Genomic DNA, 15,971 nt, shown 5'->3' with positions numbered 1-15,971 from the left:
GTACTTCATCCGAGGAAGGCGGTGAGCGAAGGACCAGGGAGAAAGTGAACGACAGAATAATGCTTGTGACGGGCCGAAGCAGACAGACACATGGTGTAGCTTTGGCTTTGTGTGCGGACAACCAAGATGACTGGCGTTTGTTGAGTTCTGCGGATCCGGTGAAGAAGACACCACGCGAACTGGATGCGTCTCCATGATCGAGGAATCGGCTTTTCTCTTTCCTCACTGCGAAGGGAACGTGGAGCAGTCACGCGAACTCTACGTCGTCGCCGGCGGCATCTATCTTTGTGAATGGAACCTTTTCGCTTCCTCGAAATCTCACCATTTCTCCCCTATCCGGTGCGTTCGTGTTCCTTGTGCCGTCAGAGAGCGTTCACGACGTTTCGCCTGTTCATCCCCCAGAATGTGCCGCTGGCGGAGCCCGCGGAAGGCTGTTGGCGGCTCCGGCCTCGTTCGCCGCTCTGTTCCTCTCCGCCGCCTTCTCTCGCGCGATTTCTGCGTCTCCTCGACGCCCAAGAAAAGGCAGAGGAGGCCGCAGACTCTCGCCGCGCCTCTTCCTCGCCTTCGCATACCTCGTCTTCTTCACCGCCTCCGGCGAGTTCTTCTCCCCTTGCTTCCGTAGATCCCTGGGAGCGAGCGCTTGTGGAGGAAGGAGAAGGAGAAGAAGGAGCCGTTCGGCACAGGTACAAAGTGGGTCTTCTCGCGCAAGACGTCTGGCCAGGTGCCGTCGTTTGCGTCCGCATGGAGGAGAATCCTCATGAGTTACACGACGCCCTCGTTCTGAATGTGCAGACATCGCCGTGTTGCTGTCTCGCGCGACATAGGCAACGGAGCAGCTCTTTCTCCGACGACGAAGACTTCTCTGTCGAAGGGGAAGGTGAGGAGCGCGAGCCTGAAGGAGACGCGCAGGCAGGGAGGGAACGGGCAACATGCGCAGAAGGAGAGACACGCCTGCAGAGGCTGTCCGGAGAAGAGACGCCGGCGGCCGGGCAGGGAGAAGCCCGCGAGCAGACCGGGAGAGCGGCGGAAGCTGGCCAAACGCGAGCGCCAGAGAAGAAAGAGAAAACTTCCAAACCGGCGACAGAGGTCAGCGCCGCGACCGGTGAGAAGCGTGCAGAAGGACAGGAGGAAAGGACGACGACGAAAAGCGTAGACGATACAGGGGCGAGTCCCGCGGACGAGCGTGATGCGAGTCTCCAGGGCATTCCTAAGTCGGGGGTCCGTGCTGAGAAGCGCGTCCCTGGCAGATGCACCTGCAGCTGGAAGCTGCAGGTCGTCGATGCTGCAGACGAGGCGAACGCATTCACGGTCTGTGCGTCGAGCCACACTCCCCCGTCGTACTTTTCTTCGCTCTTACCGACTTCTTCCTCTCGCGGAGAAGCTGCCGCGGCTGCACCCGCGGCTCCCCCGCTTCGCTGCGCCCTCGAAGGCCGGCGCCAGTTTCTTCCTTCTTCGTCTTCTCCTTCGCCCGTACGGGTGGTGGCTGTGAAGTTGCTCTACTTCGCCGATGCGGCTGTCGAGTGGATCTCCGTGGACGTCCTCCGTTATCGCCTGTGCTACGATGTGCATCCGCAGGATCCATCTGTGCCGCTCGCGCAGCTTCGGCCTCGGTGGGTCTGGGTGATCCCGCGGTTCGTCTCGCCCTTGCCGCGGAAGCTCTACCACCTGCAGGAGCTTCTCGCCGCGCTCGCGAATCCGGCGTCTGCGTCAGGGGTGGGGCCTCCTGCCTCCGCCTGCGGTGAGACGCTCGGCGGGAAGGCGCTCGGCGACCGCGACGATGGCTTTTCGCCAGCTTCAGCGTCGGTGCACACCGTCTTCTCCCGGTACCTGCGCGTCGCTCCCGGAACTGCCGCCTGCGCGAAAGCGTCGCTGTGGTACATTCCGGTGGACCTGCAGCTGCACCCTGCATGCATGCCACCCTTCGTCCATGTGCCTGCCGTCTGCTTGCCATCGAACACGAAGAAGCGCGAGAAACTCGAGGAGCAGAAGCGCGGCAACGAGAAGAGGGTCGAAAGCGAGAAAAACAGCGAAACCGGGAAGGGCGAGGGGGAAGGAGCCGCGGAGAGAGGAGGCGAGGCGGGCAATGCGGGGGACTGTGCGGAGGATCTTGAGAAGGAAAAGAAGGTCCGGGAGAAAAGGAAGACCGGCGACGCAGAGGACACCGAACCTGCAGACGAGAAAGGGAGGCTGCAGGGCGAGGGCGCGAAGAAGAAGAGGAAAACTGCAGAGGAAGACTGTGAGGCGCGAGCGACAGACGAGAAGGATTCCGAGAAGTCCGCGAAGCAGGACTCAAGGCGGGTATGCGAGGCGAAAGTGGCGGGTGCAGGAACGCCGACGGACGCCCTCTGTGCGTCGGCCCTGGCCTCGCCACAGCCGGTCGCTGCGGCGTCTCTGGCGGTCGGGAACTCACGGGGCTCGTCGGCCGCGGCCAGTTCGAACCGGGACAGTCCTGCGCCACAGACAGACGAGAAGGAGGCGACGCCGATTCTGTTTGCGCCGACCATCTGCAAATTCCTCCAACCTGACTTGGATCCACGCGCGCTGCTCCTGCAGAACTTGTGGATCTACCGCTATCCTTCGATGCCTTATTTCCCTCCCCACACGGCTCCTGCCATTGGGGCGATGCTGGCGTCCGCGCAGGGCTCTGCGGTTTCAAATCGCCATGCCTTCGTGCGTCGCGAGCCACTCTTCGCTGCTCGTCTGGACGAAGAAGGCGGCGACGAGAGGGAGACTGTCTCTGCGCAGGCGCAGGCGCAGGCCGGAGACGGAGTTGCAGGAGGCGAAGAGGAGCCGGGGCGGACCTTGCAAAAGACTGCGAGGAGAGGAGCGTCGGTGGAAAGGAGAGCTACGCGCTCCGAAAGCGAGCAGGGCCGAGACTCGACAGGGCTGCCAGATGCCGGCGACACGGACGGGACGGCTCCAGTCTCGTCGACCGAGGTCGCACGGGGCTCACTGGAGACCGAAGAAGGGAGGCAGGCGCCTCCAGGGGAACGGACATTCATCCCGGAAGGCTTGCGGCAGGATTCAGGAAGCGCTCAAGGAGATGCACCCTGCGAGAAGGCGACTGTGCATGCAGGAGAGAAGCAAGACGAGGCTGGAGTAGAGGGAGAACACGGGAGAGGTAGAACGGGGGCCGAGGACGGCCCCGACCTCGACTCGCCACCCTCTCCCCCAGTCCCAATGGCTCCCGGGGAGGCGGCAGCCAGTCAGGGCGGTGGCCTTCAAACAAACACAAAAGAGACGAAAGACGAGATGGCGCTGGGGACAGTCGCACATGATGCCAAAGAGAGACGAGATGAGAAACTAGACTGCGTTTCGCTGATAGGCAGGGAGTCTGAAGCCTCGCTCACCCCTGCTGCAGGCGGCCTCAACAGCGCGTCGATGGAGTCACCAGATGACCGGAGACGCGGAGAGAACAAAGCCAGTCTGGACGCTGCGAGAGATTCTGAGAAATCAGTGGAGAACCGAGACGAGACGCCGGAAGAGAAGAGGGGGAGAGAGAAGCGAGAGCGCGACGGGGAGAGTTTGCATGCAAGCGGGAACCCGAGCTACCGGTTGGGCTCCCGGAAGAAGGCATCGACAGGTCGTGCCTCAGCTGCGCCGGAGCCAGACGAGGGCAACACCGTGGAAGAAGGACAGGACTTTGAAGAGGAGCGAAGCTTAGGGGAAGAGGCTGGAAGCAAGGGGGTCAAGAGTGAGCTCGAGGAGCCCGCGGGAGGAGCTCTGGACGAGGACGAGAAGGCGCCCGACAGCGAAAAGAAGGGAGACGAGTGTCGCCGAAATGCCAAGCGAAAGCTTCTGAGTGTGGCGCCTGCCGCCACGGTCTCTGCGTGCTCGTCTCCTGCTTCGTGTCTCGGCGAAGACCTGAGAGAGGAGAAGAGCGGCGACATCGCGGAGAGGGAGGAAGACGCAACCGCTTCTTCTGCCAGCTCGTCCGCTACTCTCAAGAACAAGCGAGGCGGGAGGCGCACGCGGCGCGCATACGAAGGGGAGAGGGAGCTTAGAGATGGCGAGACGAAAGAGATGAGTGGCGGCGAGAGAGAGCGAAAGAAGGGGAAGAAACTGTCCCCTGTTACCGTTCACATTTCCAAGGGCCAGAAAGACGGCCCCGACCGAGAGTTTCCTCTCTCGTCCTCCCTCAGTCTTCCTGCTGCATTGCTCAGCACCAACGAAGGCGCCTCTTCCCCGTCGTCTTCGTCTTCTTCGTCTTCATTCATCGAAATCGTCGAAGTCGAAAGTGTGTCGACTCCCGGCAGTGTGCCGCGCGTTGTCCTCGACGAAGACGAAGATGCCGCGCGTTCTCTGTTGAAAGACAGACGCGGTCGCGGGACCCCCGGCGTTTCTTCCCTCGCCGTGGCGCCTGCCTACGGCGAAGTGGACCTGCCTCGCGGCTCTTCCCAGAGCTCGCAAAGTGAGGCGCTAGCGCCGTCGTCTTCTTCGCTTTCGTCTCCGGTTTCTCTTTCTGCGTCGCCAGCGCCTTCGCCTTCTTCTCTTGCGTCTCCCTCTTCTCCCGCGTCGTCTTCTCCGTCTTCTCTCCCTTCTTGTTCTTCTTCACCCTCTGCATCGTCCATCCTTCAGGGAGGGGTGAGGCCAATCCGGAGCAATGGGCCTCGGCAGGGCGACTCCGCAACTTTCGCGTTGCGAGGCTCTCCTGCTGTCTCTGCATCTGCTTCTTCTCTCGCGTCTGCGTCCGCCTTTCTCGTCTCTGACGGCGAGCGAGGGGCTCGACGCGCAGAGGGAGACTGGGAGAGAACAAGACGGCACCCTCTCGACGCCGAGAAAGAAGAGTCGACCGGCGGCGCCTTGCACACCCGCGAAGACGACAGTGGGCGCGGTATTGGGACCTCGTTTTCGGCCGGGTCCTGGGGTCTGGAAGCGCCGTCTCTGGGCCTAGGTCGCGGTCGACGCGGGGACAAGGAGCGCGGCGTCGAGCGACGCGACGAAGAGCTCGATGAAGGCAGTGAAGCCCACAGAACGGGGAGGACGCAGCCGGTCCTCGAGTGGCACCAACTGACGTGGATCACGGAGGACGAGGTCGAAGACGAAAGGAAGCGCGACCACCGAAGAGACAGCAAAGGCGCGAAAAAGAAGGTGAAGGTGACTGGCGTGAAGACCGGCGCAGGGCCTTCGCGCGCCCTGCCCGTTGCGGCGAGGGAGGCGCACCAGGCGGCGCTCGCGCCTGGAGGATCTGCGCCGCGTGACGGGTTGAAACGAGGGAAAGGCATCGACAAACCTCCTGAGCAGCCTGGAGTCGCTCACGATGCTCCCTCACCTCTCTAAGAACTCAAGGAGTTCGGACGACAATCAGCGTCATCCGTCCAGACGTTCATCCAGCCGTCGGTCCAGCCGGCTTCCTGTGAGGGTCTTTCAGGTTCCCAGCGGGAGGGCGCAACAGACTGGGTCGGAACGGAGAATGGGGGCGCAAGTAAAAGTGCGAGGAAGAAAGGAGGTTGGAGACGGACAGAGGCGGCGGTGCGAGTGGGGGCAGGAGTGGTGCGTCTGTCTTTTTTGGGATCTAGTTTGCTTTGTTTTTCAAAGAGCCAGAAAACCGAGACACACTGTCTTGCTTTCAGTCCGCACACTTCCTCCACGAGCAGCGCGGTCGCGCATTCTTCGTGTGAGATTCGCTTCTCTGTTTTCTTCAAGAATATCGAAAAACCACAGACAACCCGATGCTCGCGTTCCAGGGATGCGCCAAGAAAAAAAAAACGAACACCACACGACACGGACCGCTCAACGCCGGAAAGCCTCACCGTTCGTCCTGCCTCTTTCCCTCTTGTTTCCGCCTCCTTTCTAATTCGTCCTGCTGTTCTACGTTCTCTCTGCCACGGTACACAGTACACGCGCATGACAGCTCAGACGTATACAAATATATATCGGTATGTGTATGTGTGTCTGGCTAGAGGCGCAGAGAGGCTGCATCATTTTGAAGTGATATCTGGCCTAGCTACATGCATATGCGCCTGTGGATGCTTTGGGCTGAGTGTAGCCAATCGCTCCTCGTTTGCCCTTCGCCACAGCGACTGTCACAAAATAGGCACGACAGCTACCAGAGGCATTACCGGAAGTTTGGGAATGCATGCGTCGTGGAGAAGAAACTCAGTACTCCCACGGTCGTTTGCCACAGCTAAAGAAAGGAAGGTTGCGTCAACAGTACGTTTTAGGGAGAACGCGCACAACCCCAATGAAACGCGCAGGGATGCGAGAAGCACAAGCCCCGAAGCGTTCACGAATGCCCCAAATGCGAGAAGGAAGACACGTTCAGGGTTTGAGTGGCAAACGAGCCGCTTCTTCGGCAAAAGCTTCGCCGATGTTGCCTGTGTTTGGAACGCGGAGCTGCGAAAGAGCGAACGTCCCCTTTCTCGACAGTGTATATATGTGCAGGCTTTCACCGAACTCAACACAGATGCATAGCGTACATCTAGTGGATGAGCAGGGCGCAGGTGCTGCATTTCCCCCAAAGTCGAAGGCGAAACCCTCGCTTTGTTCAAGCGTTCCCAGTGGAATGGCCAGCGAATAATTTTCCTTCATTGATCATGACGGCATGTGCCTTGTAACTCTCTAGCGAGTGGAAGCTCCCTCCATTGGCAATTTTTTGACGGAGGCAAGGCGTTTCTCTGCTTCCCTGTCTGTCACGCGCTGTCCGTGAGGCTTCTCTTCGCAAATAAGAATGTTAGCTTTGTACGCATCAGTCAGTCTTCCTGAGATTTCAGGTTCCTTGCATGCGTTCTTCGACTGACAGCCCGTGCCCGCTCTACAGTCGAAGAAGCATTTCTGGCCCTGCGAGTCTCCCCTCGTTTCGCCTATCAAAGTAGTCTTGTGTCCGTCGGTGTCTATGTACATTCAGGATTGTTTTGCACGATTCGAAGCCTTCCCATAAATCTACGGTGTGCTTCACAAAAAAAGAGAAAGGCGCCTCCCCAAAGCATATCTTTCTTCCCGGTGAGTGAAGCAAGCTGAGAGCGTCTTCTACTAGACAGTCGACCCGCGCCAGACATCCTAGGCCGTGTGTGTTGAGGGCCTGTGATCTCGACGCATGAGTCAAATTTCCCTGCCTTCCTCCGCCGAGTTTCTTTTCTCTCGGCTGCCCCATGGGTCACTTCCGGGGCAGCGCGGAGTGCGGAGAACGCAAAAAGCAGGAGAAACCGAAACGTAAAGAATACAGAGACGGAGCACAAGTGCAAAGCAAAGGAAAAGTGGTGTCGAGATCAATCACAGCGGCGAGCGAGCGTCTTGTGGCTCATATCCCGTCCCCGAAAAAGACAGATGGAGAGCAAACGCATCCCAAAAACAACGGAGAGGAGTCCCCAGTCACCTCGCTACGCTGTTTCTTTCCTTCGTGTCTTCTATCGGATTTCCCTCCATTTCTCGAGCGGCAGCATCTCTCCAGCCTCCCTTCTTCTTTTGCCAATATGCCTTTCCAGTCTGTCGTCGGAGTCTGTCAAGTCAGCGTTCGCGCTCTCAACACATTCGCCCACTGAAAGCAGACAACCGTTGCCTCAAGCGCCACCAGGAGCACAACAACCGTGACCGCCGCGGGGACGACGGCGGGGGCGAGCTCGCAGATTCTGCAGGAGACAGGTGCCAGACGCACGCAGTTCGAGTGAAGATGTCGAACATGCAAAACTCCACGCCGGGCCAGGCGGAAGAGGAAGGACGAGACACCCTCACAGCGAAACAGGAGAGAGGTCCGCGACTATCGACAAAGCAGGGCAAGTAAAGAGAAAAGAGATGAGCTGGCAGATGCCAGAGCAACACAGGAGGTATACACAGAGACACACACGAGAAGAAGCGGCGCGAAACAGAGACAGTGCGACGAAGCAGGGAGGGATCGGAAGGGACAGAGAGCGAGAGGGGCGTGCCACAGCCAGTGGAGACCGGCAAAGAAGCAAGACACCAGCTGAAGCAGTGTTGCAAACACTGGGAGGCCATACAAACCACGAGAAGCGACACCAAGGAAATACGCAGGGAAGAAGCAGAAGGGGTACACAGAGACAGAACGACTGAGACGGAGAGAAGGACATGTGGATGGACCGCGAAGGAGCACCCAACAGTCGCTGTTGCCTTACTTTGTTTCTTCGTTCAAGGCGAAGAGGAGCCTCTCGCTGCATGGCGGATCGACACACTCATTCGTCGCTGAAACGTACGTCTGTTCTCCCCTGGAAAAATAGCAAGAGACGTGAGGCTTCAGAGTGTGATCTCTCGATGCGGTCTCTACTCGGGACCTTCTATGTCCGCTGCCTACCCCTAGTCTTCTCATCTGCACTGGAACAGCTGCTCTTCTAAATGAGTACGCAAATTACCATTCAGACAACTCGTGCTTCCTCGACTTCGTGCAGAGGGATTCAAACAGTCCTCGACACCTTGGTGACCTGTATGTCTACACTTGTAACTGTTTATCCCCAGAACTTGCAGGTATTTCTAAATAGATCTGTCTGCTCTTCTTTCCAATGACACAGCAAAAGCTCGACTTCGTTCCGCTTCCGGTTGTCCTCTCCGTCAAGTCTTGTTTTCTTCTGGAGGCCATTTTCGCTTCGCTCGCGTCCACTTCGCCCCCACTGCATGGCCTCTACCGAAAGCCGCCTCTTCTGTCGCGTTACTCCTCTCTCTCCATGCGGTCGTGTCTGTTCCCTGTGCATCCGCCTTGGAGCTTCGTCGCCCTCCAAACTCTGCCTGGCATGCTTCCGGTTTGCCAAATTTCTTGCGCCTTCTTCTCCAAGAGCGACTCTCCTCTTCTTCCACTGTGCCCCATCGCTCTGATCAACAGGCAGCCACTTCCTGCCGTCTCGTCTCTCTCTCCTCTGTCTCTTCCCTGCTGCCCCGCTCCTCTTTCCTGTTCCCTCACTGTCCACCCTTGTTTTTTCTCCCCTCGCTTGCCAGCTCTCCCGGAACCGAAGACGCACCTGCAAGTCGCCTGGGCGGCGCAGGCCTCGTTGGAGGAGGGCAGAGACAACTTCTTCGGGAGGAGACCGGCCCGCCAGCGTTTCTGGTCCACAATGAAGTGAAAGGCGGCGACGGCTGAAAAGCAAACAAGCACAGAAGCCGACAGTGAGCTGCGCCTACTCAAGCGCGCTACAGGGAAGAAGCCCAGTGCGTTCCTTCTCTCCTTTCTCTGTTCCTCTTCCACGGCTTAGATTCCCCTGCCCCCCATCCCCCCACCCCCGTTCCTGTCTGTTTCACTGCTTGCTCTGGTCGGCGTTGCCTCGGCGCCACCGGTCTCCCGATGCCTCCGACCTACGTCGATACGTTCTCAGTCGTTTTTTCTGCCTACGTGAGTGAAACGGTCCTTGATCTTCTCTTTCCGTTCGAACCTCAGCTGTCAGTGTTCATGTCCCGTTATACTACGGTCACATGGCTTCCGAAACCTTGACATCACATTGACGGCGAAAAAAGAAGTTTCTCCAACGTTGTCTGCCTCCCTGTTTCGCCTCCACCTCTTCACCCCCCTCAAAACGCTACCAGCCCCCACCCCCCTCCCCTCGCCTCACCTCGGGTGCCGAGACGGACAGTTCGGCCCTCTCGGGCAAGGATGCTGTGAGGCTGTGGAACGACGCACAAGGCCTCGCCGCTTGGCGCCGACTCCGGACTCGAGACGACCAGCTGTTCGAGCGGCAGCTCCACGCGCGCGGCCGCTGGTTTCTCCTTGAGCTTGTCCTCTTGGCCATCGGGCTCGTCCGCCAGGTCGAAGACGCCCGAGGTGTCTCCGAGCGCGAAGGAGAGAACTGGGAGCGGGGGGCGAGGCGCAGTCGAGGCTCCGACTGCGCCTCGCTGAGCCTTTCTCCCGCTTCGAAGTGGACACATCAGACGATACACGCCCCCCTCGACAGCGAGGTCTGCAGCCGGCGTTTCCGCTTGACGAGGAGCTGAGAGCGAGGAGGCCGGAACGTAGGACGAGAAGTCGTCGTCAAGCGCGCACAACGGACTCGTCACGTTCAGCGCCGGCTCGATCCACCTCCGGATGCTCTGCCAGAGAGGCCGAGGCACCACCAGACACTCGGAGCTGCGCGAGGAGAGACAGAAGAAACCGACGCGCATCGGCGAGAGGCGAGCAGTCACAGGCGAAAATGAGGACGAAGGCAGAGGCAGGGAAGAGCAGGGCAAGCAAAGACGCAGAGAGACGGAAACCGCTCGGGGTCGAGCGAGTGAAGAGGGGAAGAAGACGCGCGAGAAAGATTCAAGAGAACCGCAGATGTCTATTGTGCAGTGGCACTCGAGCAGGATATCGAGAAACGGATCAGACTTGGAGACGCGAGTCGACGTCTACGGCCCGAGGCGTCGGGAAGAGTAGTTGAATTGCTGTATTGACTAAGAAATTAGCAGGCCAGTTTTCTCGTCAAGAGCACACTGGCAATTTCACTAGACGGTTTGAGCATCGCATGTACATGTTCATATGAAATTTGAAGTCCTTGTTCTGTGAATTTAAAACCCAGATTCCTTCCGCTGAGAGCCCGCGCCTCACTTCAGCTATCTCTCGCTCTAAGGCTTCCACCGATCACAAACACTCGTGAAAAACTGTTCCACGCGTGCCTCGGTTGATGCGAATTCAACAGGGACCGACAAGCCACACTGCACGGTGTGCCAGTTCGGACAGAGGATTCCCCCGATCCAAGCGAGAAGAAACATCCCCAATACCCACCCAACGGCAAAGCAATGCATGCATTAAAGAGACAACAAGATCCTCGTAGACACAGCGCGAAGGACAACAGAGGCAGACAATGAACGTCACGCAGAAGAACCTCGACTCACTGCCATGCAGATGCTCATGGTGGTAGATATGCACAAGACACGAGGCTGCCCTATATATATATATATATATATATATTTATCTTTGTGTATGTAGTAGTTATGGAGAAACGAAAGTGCATGCATGTCTACACATAGATCTATATAGCAGACGGAGAGCCATCGCGCTACATTAGGAGTGCAGCGACGTCGTGTAAGAAGCAGAAACGCAGCATCGCCGACACAAGAGGGAGCAGACACAGTCTGGACACCTGTCGAGTGAGAGAACCCAGGGAGGACATAAACAGAGACCACCGGTCTTGGATGGAATCCCTTTTAACTCCCCGCACACGACGGTGTAACTCTTCTCAATGGGAGCACAATGCCCTTCCTCTGCTCCACATTCACTAACCTGAGGTCGATGGTCACTATCCAATCATTCGTCTGTGATGCGTCCATCAGACTGTTACCACAGAGTTGCCAATCGTACGACACAAAGTGGGCGACGGAGTCTGCCCACACATTGCCGGTTTGAATGCGTTGTCCCCAGAGAACCTCTTCCGTGGCATGTCTCTTCTCCGAGTTCTCCGCGTTCGGCGTCTCTCCATTCTCGTTTTTGTGCGTCTCTTCGCCCTCTCTTCCGGCCTCCTCGCCCCTCTCCACGCGTCTGCGGCCGCTGCCATCCTTCGCTCTCGCGCCTGTGTTCTCTCCCTCGTTCTTGTCTCTGTTCTCTCCCTCGCTCTTGTCTTTGCTCTGTGGCTGCTTTCGTTCCCTCCTCCACGCTTGCCCCGTCCACCTCCCAGCTTCATCGTACGTCCCAAAGCCTTTGAGCCTTCCGAGAGCCTCTGCGCCGGCGGCCTGGTCGTCCCTTTGCGTTTGACCTTCGTCGAGGACGCCCAAATGGAGAAAGGAGAGAGGAGCCGAGTCTAGAGAACTCGCGAGAGCGGAGGCCGTCGCGTTAGATGGAAACCCTCCATCTTCTTCGTTCCGAGACGCTGGAGGTGCGAACGACGAGGCTTGGGTGGAGGGGAAATTCAGGTCGAACGCGTAGGACGTGACGTTCAGAGCGAGCAGCGTCGAACTCCAGAGCGACGCATTCCGGCAACAGAACTCTGGGCCTGCCCGGACAACGCAGAGGCAAAGCAGACTGAGTGGACATGAGAGAGAAGTGGAAAGACGCTCATCTAACAGATCTGCGTTTTCAGCCTACGCCGACACACCCGAAAAAGTGCAGAGTCGGTTTTCCCCAAGGGAAAACAAACGAAGGTGGGCCGTTTGTCTCCGTCGAAGTCAAGGAAGCCAGAGACGCGGCGAACGCGCGCGAGGTTCTCTGCTTCTCTCGGAAACACGACGCGACAGATGCAACGATGCCGACTCGAGTTCCTCATGCTCCTCACCTTCCACATCCCCTCTGTCGATTCCCTGTCTGTTTCCGCTTCACGTCTCAGTCTCCCCATTTCTCTCCATCCCCCGTTCTTCTCTTCTTTTCCTCTACTTCATTTCTTTGCCACAATGTGATCCTCACATGCAGACGCTCGCCTTCACGCTTCTCCCGCCTCCCCATTCTCCCGCCGTCGTTTGCTCTATCTGCTCTCAGTCCTTTTTTCCTCACCGTCCCACCCTCTACACGTTTGCCTCGTCGAAGTCTGTGTTAACTGTGAAACCCGTAATACCGTCGGATCTTGAATTTCGACAAAGAAGTTGTCGCAAGTTCAAATCTCAGTCCTCTGTCCACTCCTTGTCCCCTGGGACACGGCTCGCTCCTCGTTCTCGCGGCCTCTCTCGGACGTCTTCTCACCTGCAATTCCCCATACGCCGTGAAGACCGGGGTACGGATCGTAGAAGCCAGACATTCTGTCTGCTACGAGCTTGACGGGGGAGACGCCTGCCTCCTGGAGGGGAAGTTGTGGCGGTTCGGAAAAGCCTCCTTCTCTCTCGGCCGCAGGAGGAGCGAGATCTAGGCGAAGGAGATCGAGTCCTTCAAGCCGGAGCTCTTCAAAACGCACCCCGTCGGAGTAGTGCGCGAAGCTGGGGAAAACAGGAAGAGAGAAGAATGGAGAGACCGCGCAGAACGCTTGCAGTGGGAAGAGGAGACGCCGGTAGGGCCACAGAAAAGCGGTTTAAAAACGACTCACTGCAAACCTTTAGAGAGTCGAAGAAAATGGGAGGTAAACAAGCGGGAGACTCCAGATGATGCGTCCTGCCCCTTGGTGGCGAGGCGCCTGGCCTCAACATGCCGAACCACAGTGTTCCCTCTTTGAGAGAACTCTTTGACTATTCAGGTTTTCTCTCGATTTTCTTGACAGCTACCTTACTTGTACTCTTCTCTGACATTTCCGTATCTCTTCCTAGGTCCGTGTCTCGCTTCCTGTCTCCTTTCTATCAACGATTCTGGTCTTCCGCAAAGCCTCTTCGTCTCTGCGCCGTACCGTCCAACAGCCTCCCGCCAGCTCCACTGACTCGCTCCATCTCTCTGGGGGTTTTGAACTTCTCTGTTCTTCGTCTGCAGTTTCTCGTACTCGTCTTCACTCTCTGTATTTCGCCCCCTCTCCTTTGTGTTCTTTTTAGCGTTCGAATCCCCATCTCGACCTCCCGTCGTATCCAGCGAAATTTCCATCTCAACGTGCGTCTTCCCTCACCGTTCCCGCTGCATCTGTATCACTTTTCTCCTTTCCTCAGCTTTTCTCTGATTTTCTGTCTGCGATGTCCGGGGACCCCCTGCCCTGTTCACTCTCTCCCTCGTTTTTCACACTGTGTCCGCTTTCTCCCCCGGTTCCGGTCTCCTCGTTCAGTGGCTGTTTTTTTCACTTGGCCTTCACAAAAAAAGAGTCGCCGCGTGCTGTCCCCTCTCTCTTTCTCTCTGTTCGTTGGCTCCCCTTCTCCCGCTTGCTCCACATGTTTTCTGTCTCTTCTTTCACCAGCTTACGCGGTTGCATGCGCTAAATCGACCTCCGGACTTGCGTGACACAGGTAAGGCGTCTCGCTCAAGAAGTTGCAGGCCTGCTGGCCGTTCAGACACCACGTCGCACGGCGGGAGTGTTGGGGGTCGTAGCACTGTTCGTTCTCTCGGTCACCTGCGACTCTGAAGATCAGCTTCTTCCCTCGGCGCCGCAGAGAGGGCAGCGCCTGGAAGAGAATCTTTCCACGCTCGCCACCCGCCTGAGGCCGTGCCTGTTGGGCGAAATGGTCTCCGTCCCTCTGCGCCTCTGATCTCTCGACAGGCGTCGCCGCAGAGGGCCGCAAGCGCTTTGTCGACTCCGACAACAGCTTCCGCCGGGTCGCCGCCGCCCCCAGGAGACTTGAGGGCCGCGTCGAAAGACTGGGGAGTTGCGTGCAAGCAGTGGAATTCGAGAGGAAGAGACGCACCCCCTCGGTCTGCGTGTCTAAAGCCAGAAAGAGGCTTTGATTCCCCGCCGAGATCGACGCCACTGCCGCACGAGCTCCAACCATGTGAACAGGAATGCGGTAAGAGGACTGCAACGACTCCCTCACAAGTCCCGAAGGCGCGGGAGACGCAGCGGTGTACGAACACGGGGACGGGGACAGAGAGCCACAGCCGGCAGAGGCAGAGGACGAGGAAGTGAGAGGACGCTGTCGAGATACAGGAGAAAACGATGAAGCCGAGGAAAAAGAAGGAGGAAGAGAAATCCCCCCTTCAGACAGCCACGATGCTTCACTGTTGCTGGGGGAAAAGGAAACTCTGGCGGGAGGCATGCTGTCTTGTGAGCTGCGCTCTGCTGAAGAGCCGAGAAGGCACATGAGTGAGGAAAAAAGGAACAGGAGACAAGATCTGCAGGAGAAACTGCCCCTCGCTCCCACAACTCGCCTTCGCATCCAAACTCGCATCCTCGCTGCGCCGGTAAACGACTCCAAAGGCATTTTCGCTTTTTCCTCTCTCGAAATCTTCTGTCCTCTTTGTCCGTCTCGCCCTCCTTCAGGTCCCTGAGACTCTCTCCACCATTTTTCGGACTGGCCAGAAACGGTTAAATCGCAGGTCGACACCGGCAACTCCGTCTGTCGGTTTGCCTCTTCAGTCCTTGATTGTCTTCTCCCGTTGTTGCTCAAATCTTCTGCTCCCGTCCAACCTTCGTGTCTCCCCTCCTCCGTCCTCAGCTCGCTCCCCTCGACCACACCCCTCGTCTCTGGCCGGTTTTCACCCATGTCTCTCTCAATTGCTGCGACGCTTTCCTCGCCGCTCGACCCCTGCCTCCCGTCTTCACTTCTTCTCTTCCCCGCTTCTTGAGCGGTACTCTGCGTCTTCTCGCATGCTCGCGAACGTCCAAGTAGTTCCGCGGGCGTCTGGCGCAAATGACGTCCCGCCGTCTCCGTCGGGGGGGCGGGTGCGAACAGAGCAGATGAAGCCATGGTTTCGCTTTTCTCCCTTTCCCGAAGCCTGCCGACGAAGACTCAGCACTCTCTGCAGTTGCATGTACACCGCCTGATCCGTTTCTACTTTTGGAGACGCAGCAGATCTTCTCGCCTTCTCCGCGTGCGAGTTTGTTGCGAATGCCGAACGCGAGGCGTTACAGGAAAAGAAACAATGAGAGAAGGGCGCCTAGAAAACTCAGATACGGTCAGGGAACCGCTACAGCCTGTGCCTATACAGGCGTCCCCCAGCGCGCCGTCGCACCTCACAACTGATGAACGGTAGAAATGCGCATCTGCTCGTATGTGTGTACAGGAAGTAAGAAGCGATACATGTTGCCGGTTTGGGAAGAACACGCAGCAATTTCTCGGAACAGCTCTGCATGGGCCTGCGAAGAAGCTGAGGTGACGGCTTAGAAAAGGTCAGCGCCGCAAACGAAATGTGCACAGAGGCTAACGGCCGGGGGAAATGAAGCGTTCTGGTTCCCGGTTAAGTACAGAGAGCCAAGGAAGAGAGGAATTTACAGAGGAACTGGTACAACAGTCACACGGAGCCGAACGCAGCTGGGACTTGCTGCGGCAGCTGAGGTCGCCAGAGCCAACCTTTCTGCCGGCACAGAGACACAAAGCGTATGCACAACGCATGCGTCGATGTCCGTTTCAGAAGAACCATTTCACCGGATGCGGAGAAGAAAAATGAAGGTGGAGACAATGCAGTCAGAAAGTTAGGGGAAGCGGCATGAGACACGAGCGCTTCCAGAGCGAAGAGACGGCGAAAAAAGAAGCGCGCACTGCCTCCTTAGAAAACACTGGCTGTTTCGCCGCCAACGAAAGAAACATTTTTTCTGCTTCTGCAGCGAAAGGCTGTCTTCGGAGCCCCTTGG

General features: G+C 57.8%; 2 protein-coding genes across 2 annotated transcripts in view; one reads left to right on the top strand and one right to left on the bottom strand.

Annotated features, from left to right (window-relative positions):
* Nucleotides 1-6,118, top strand: part of TGME49_234230 (hypothetical protein) — a 21,266-nt gene extending 15,148 nt beyond the window's left edge. Inside the window, exon 6 of the mRNA XM_018780390.1 lies at nt 367-6,118. Coding sequence (XP_018635865.1) covers nt 367-5,280 — 4,914 coding nt within the window. The 3' untranslated portion in view covers nt 5,281-6,118. The remainder of the gene's footprint in view (nt 1-366) is intronic.
* Nucleotides 6,074-15,971, bottom strand: TGME49_234220 (hypothetical protein). Its single transcript, XM_002368821.2, has 7 exons — nt 13,649-15,971; nt 12,521-12,750; nt 11,135-11,840; nt 9,489-10,000; nt 8,904-9,018; nt 8,070-8,159; nt 6,074-7,568 (listed from the first exon to the last, which is right to left on the bottom strand). The coding sequence occupies exons 1-7, from the start codon at nt 15,085-15,087 to the stop codon at nt 7,442-7,444; spliced, it is 3,219 nt and encodes a 1,072-aa protein (XP_002368862.1). The 5' UTR covers nt 15,088-15,971; the 3' UTR covers nt 6,074-7,441.

This window comes from Toxoplasma gondii, chromosome X (genome assembly GCF_000006565.2).
Source record: "Toxoplasma gondii ME49 chromosome X, whole genome shotgun sequence".
NCBI classification, from domain to species: domain Eukaryota; phylum Apicomplexa; class Conoidasida; order Eucoccidiorida; family Sarcocystidae; genus Toxoplasma; species Toxoplasma gondii.
The sequence above is the reverse complement of the archived record's forward strand: the minus strand, read 5'-3'. Positions and strand labels throughout refer to the sequence as shown.

Bases quoted from the DNA above. Each gene is read 5' to 3' on its own strand.
- TGME49_234220 (XM_002368821.2), bottom strand. From the start codon at position 15,087: ATGGCTTCATCTGCTCTGTTCGCACCCGCCCCCCCGACGGAGACGGCG. The intron at 11,841-12,520 runs GTGAGAAGACGT...TTGTCCGGGCAG, and splicing joins CGGCGTATGGGGAATTGCAG to GCCCAGAGTTCTGTTGCCGG. The intron at 9,019-9,488 runs GTGAGGCGAGGG...TTTGCTTTTCAG, and splicing joins TGTCCGTCTCGGCACCCGAG to CCGTCGCCGCCTTTCACTTC.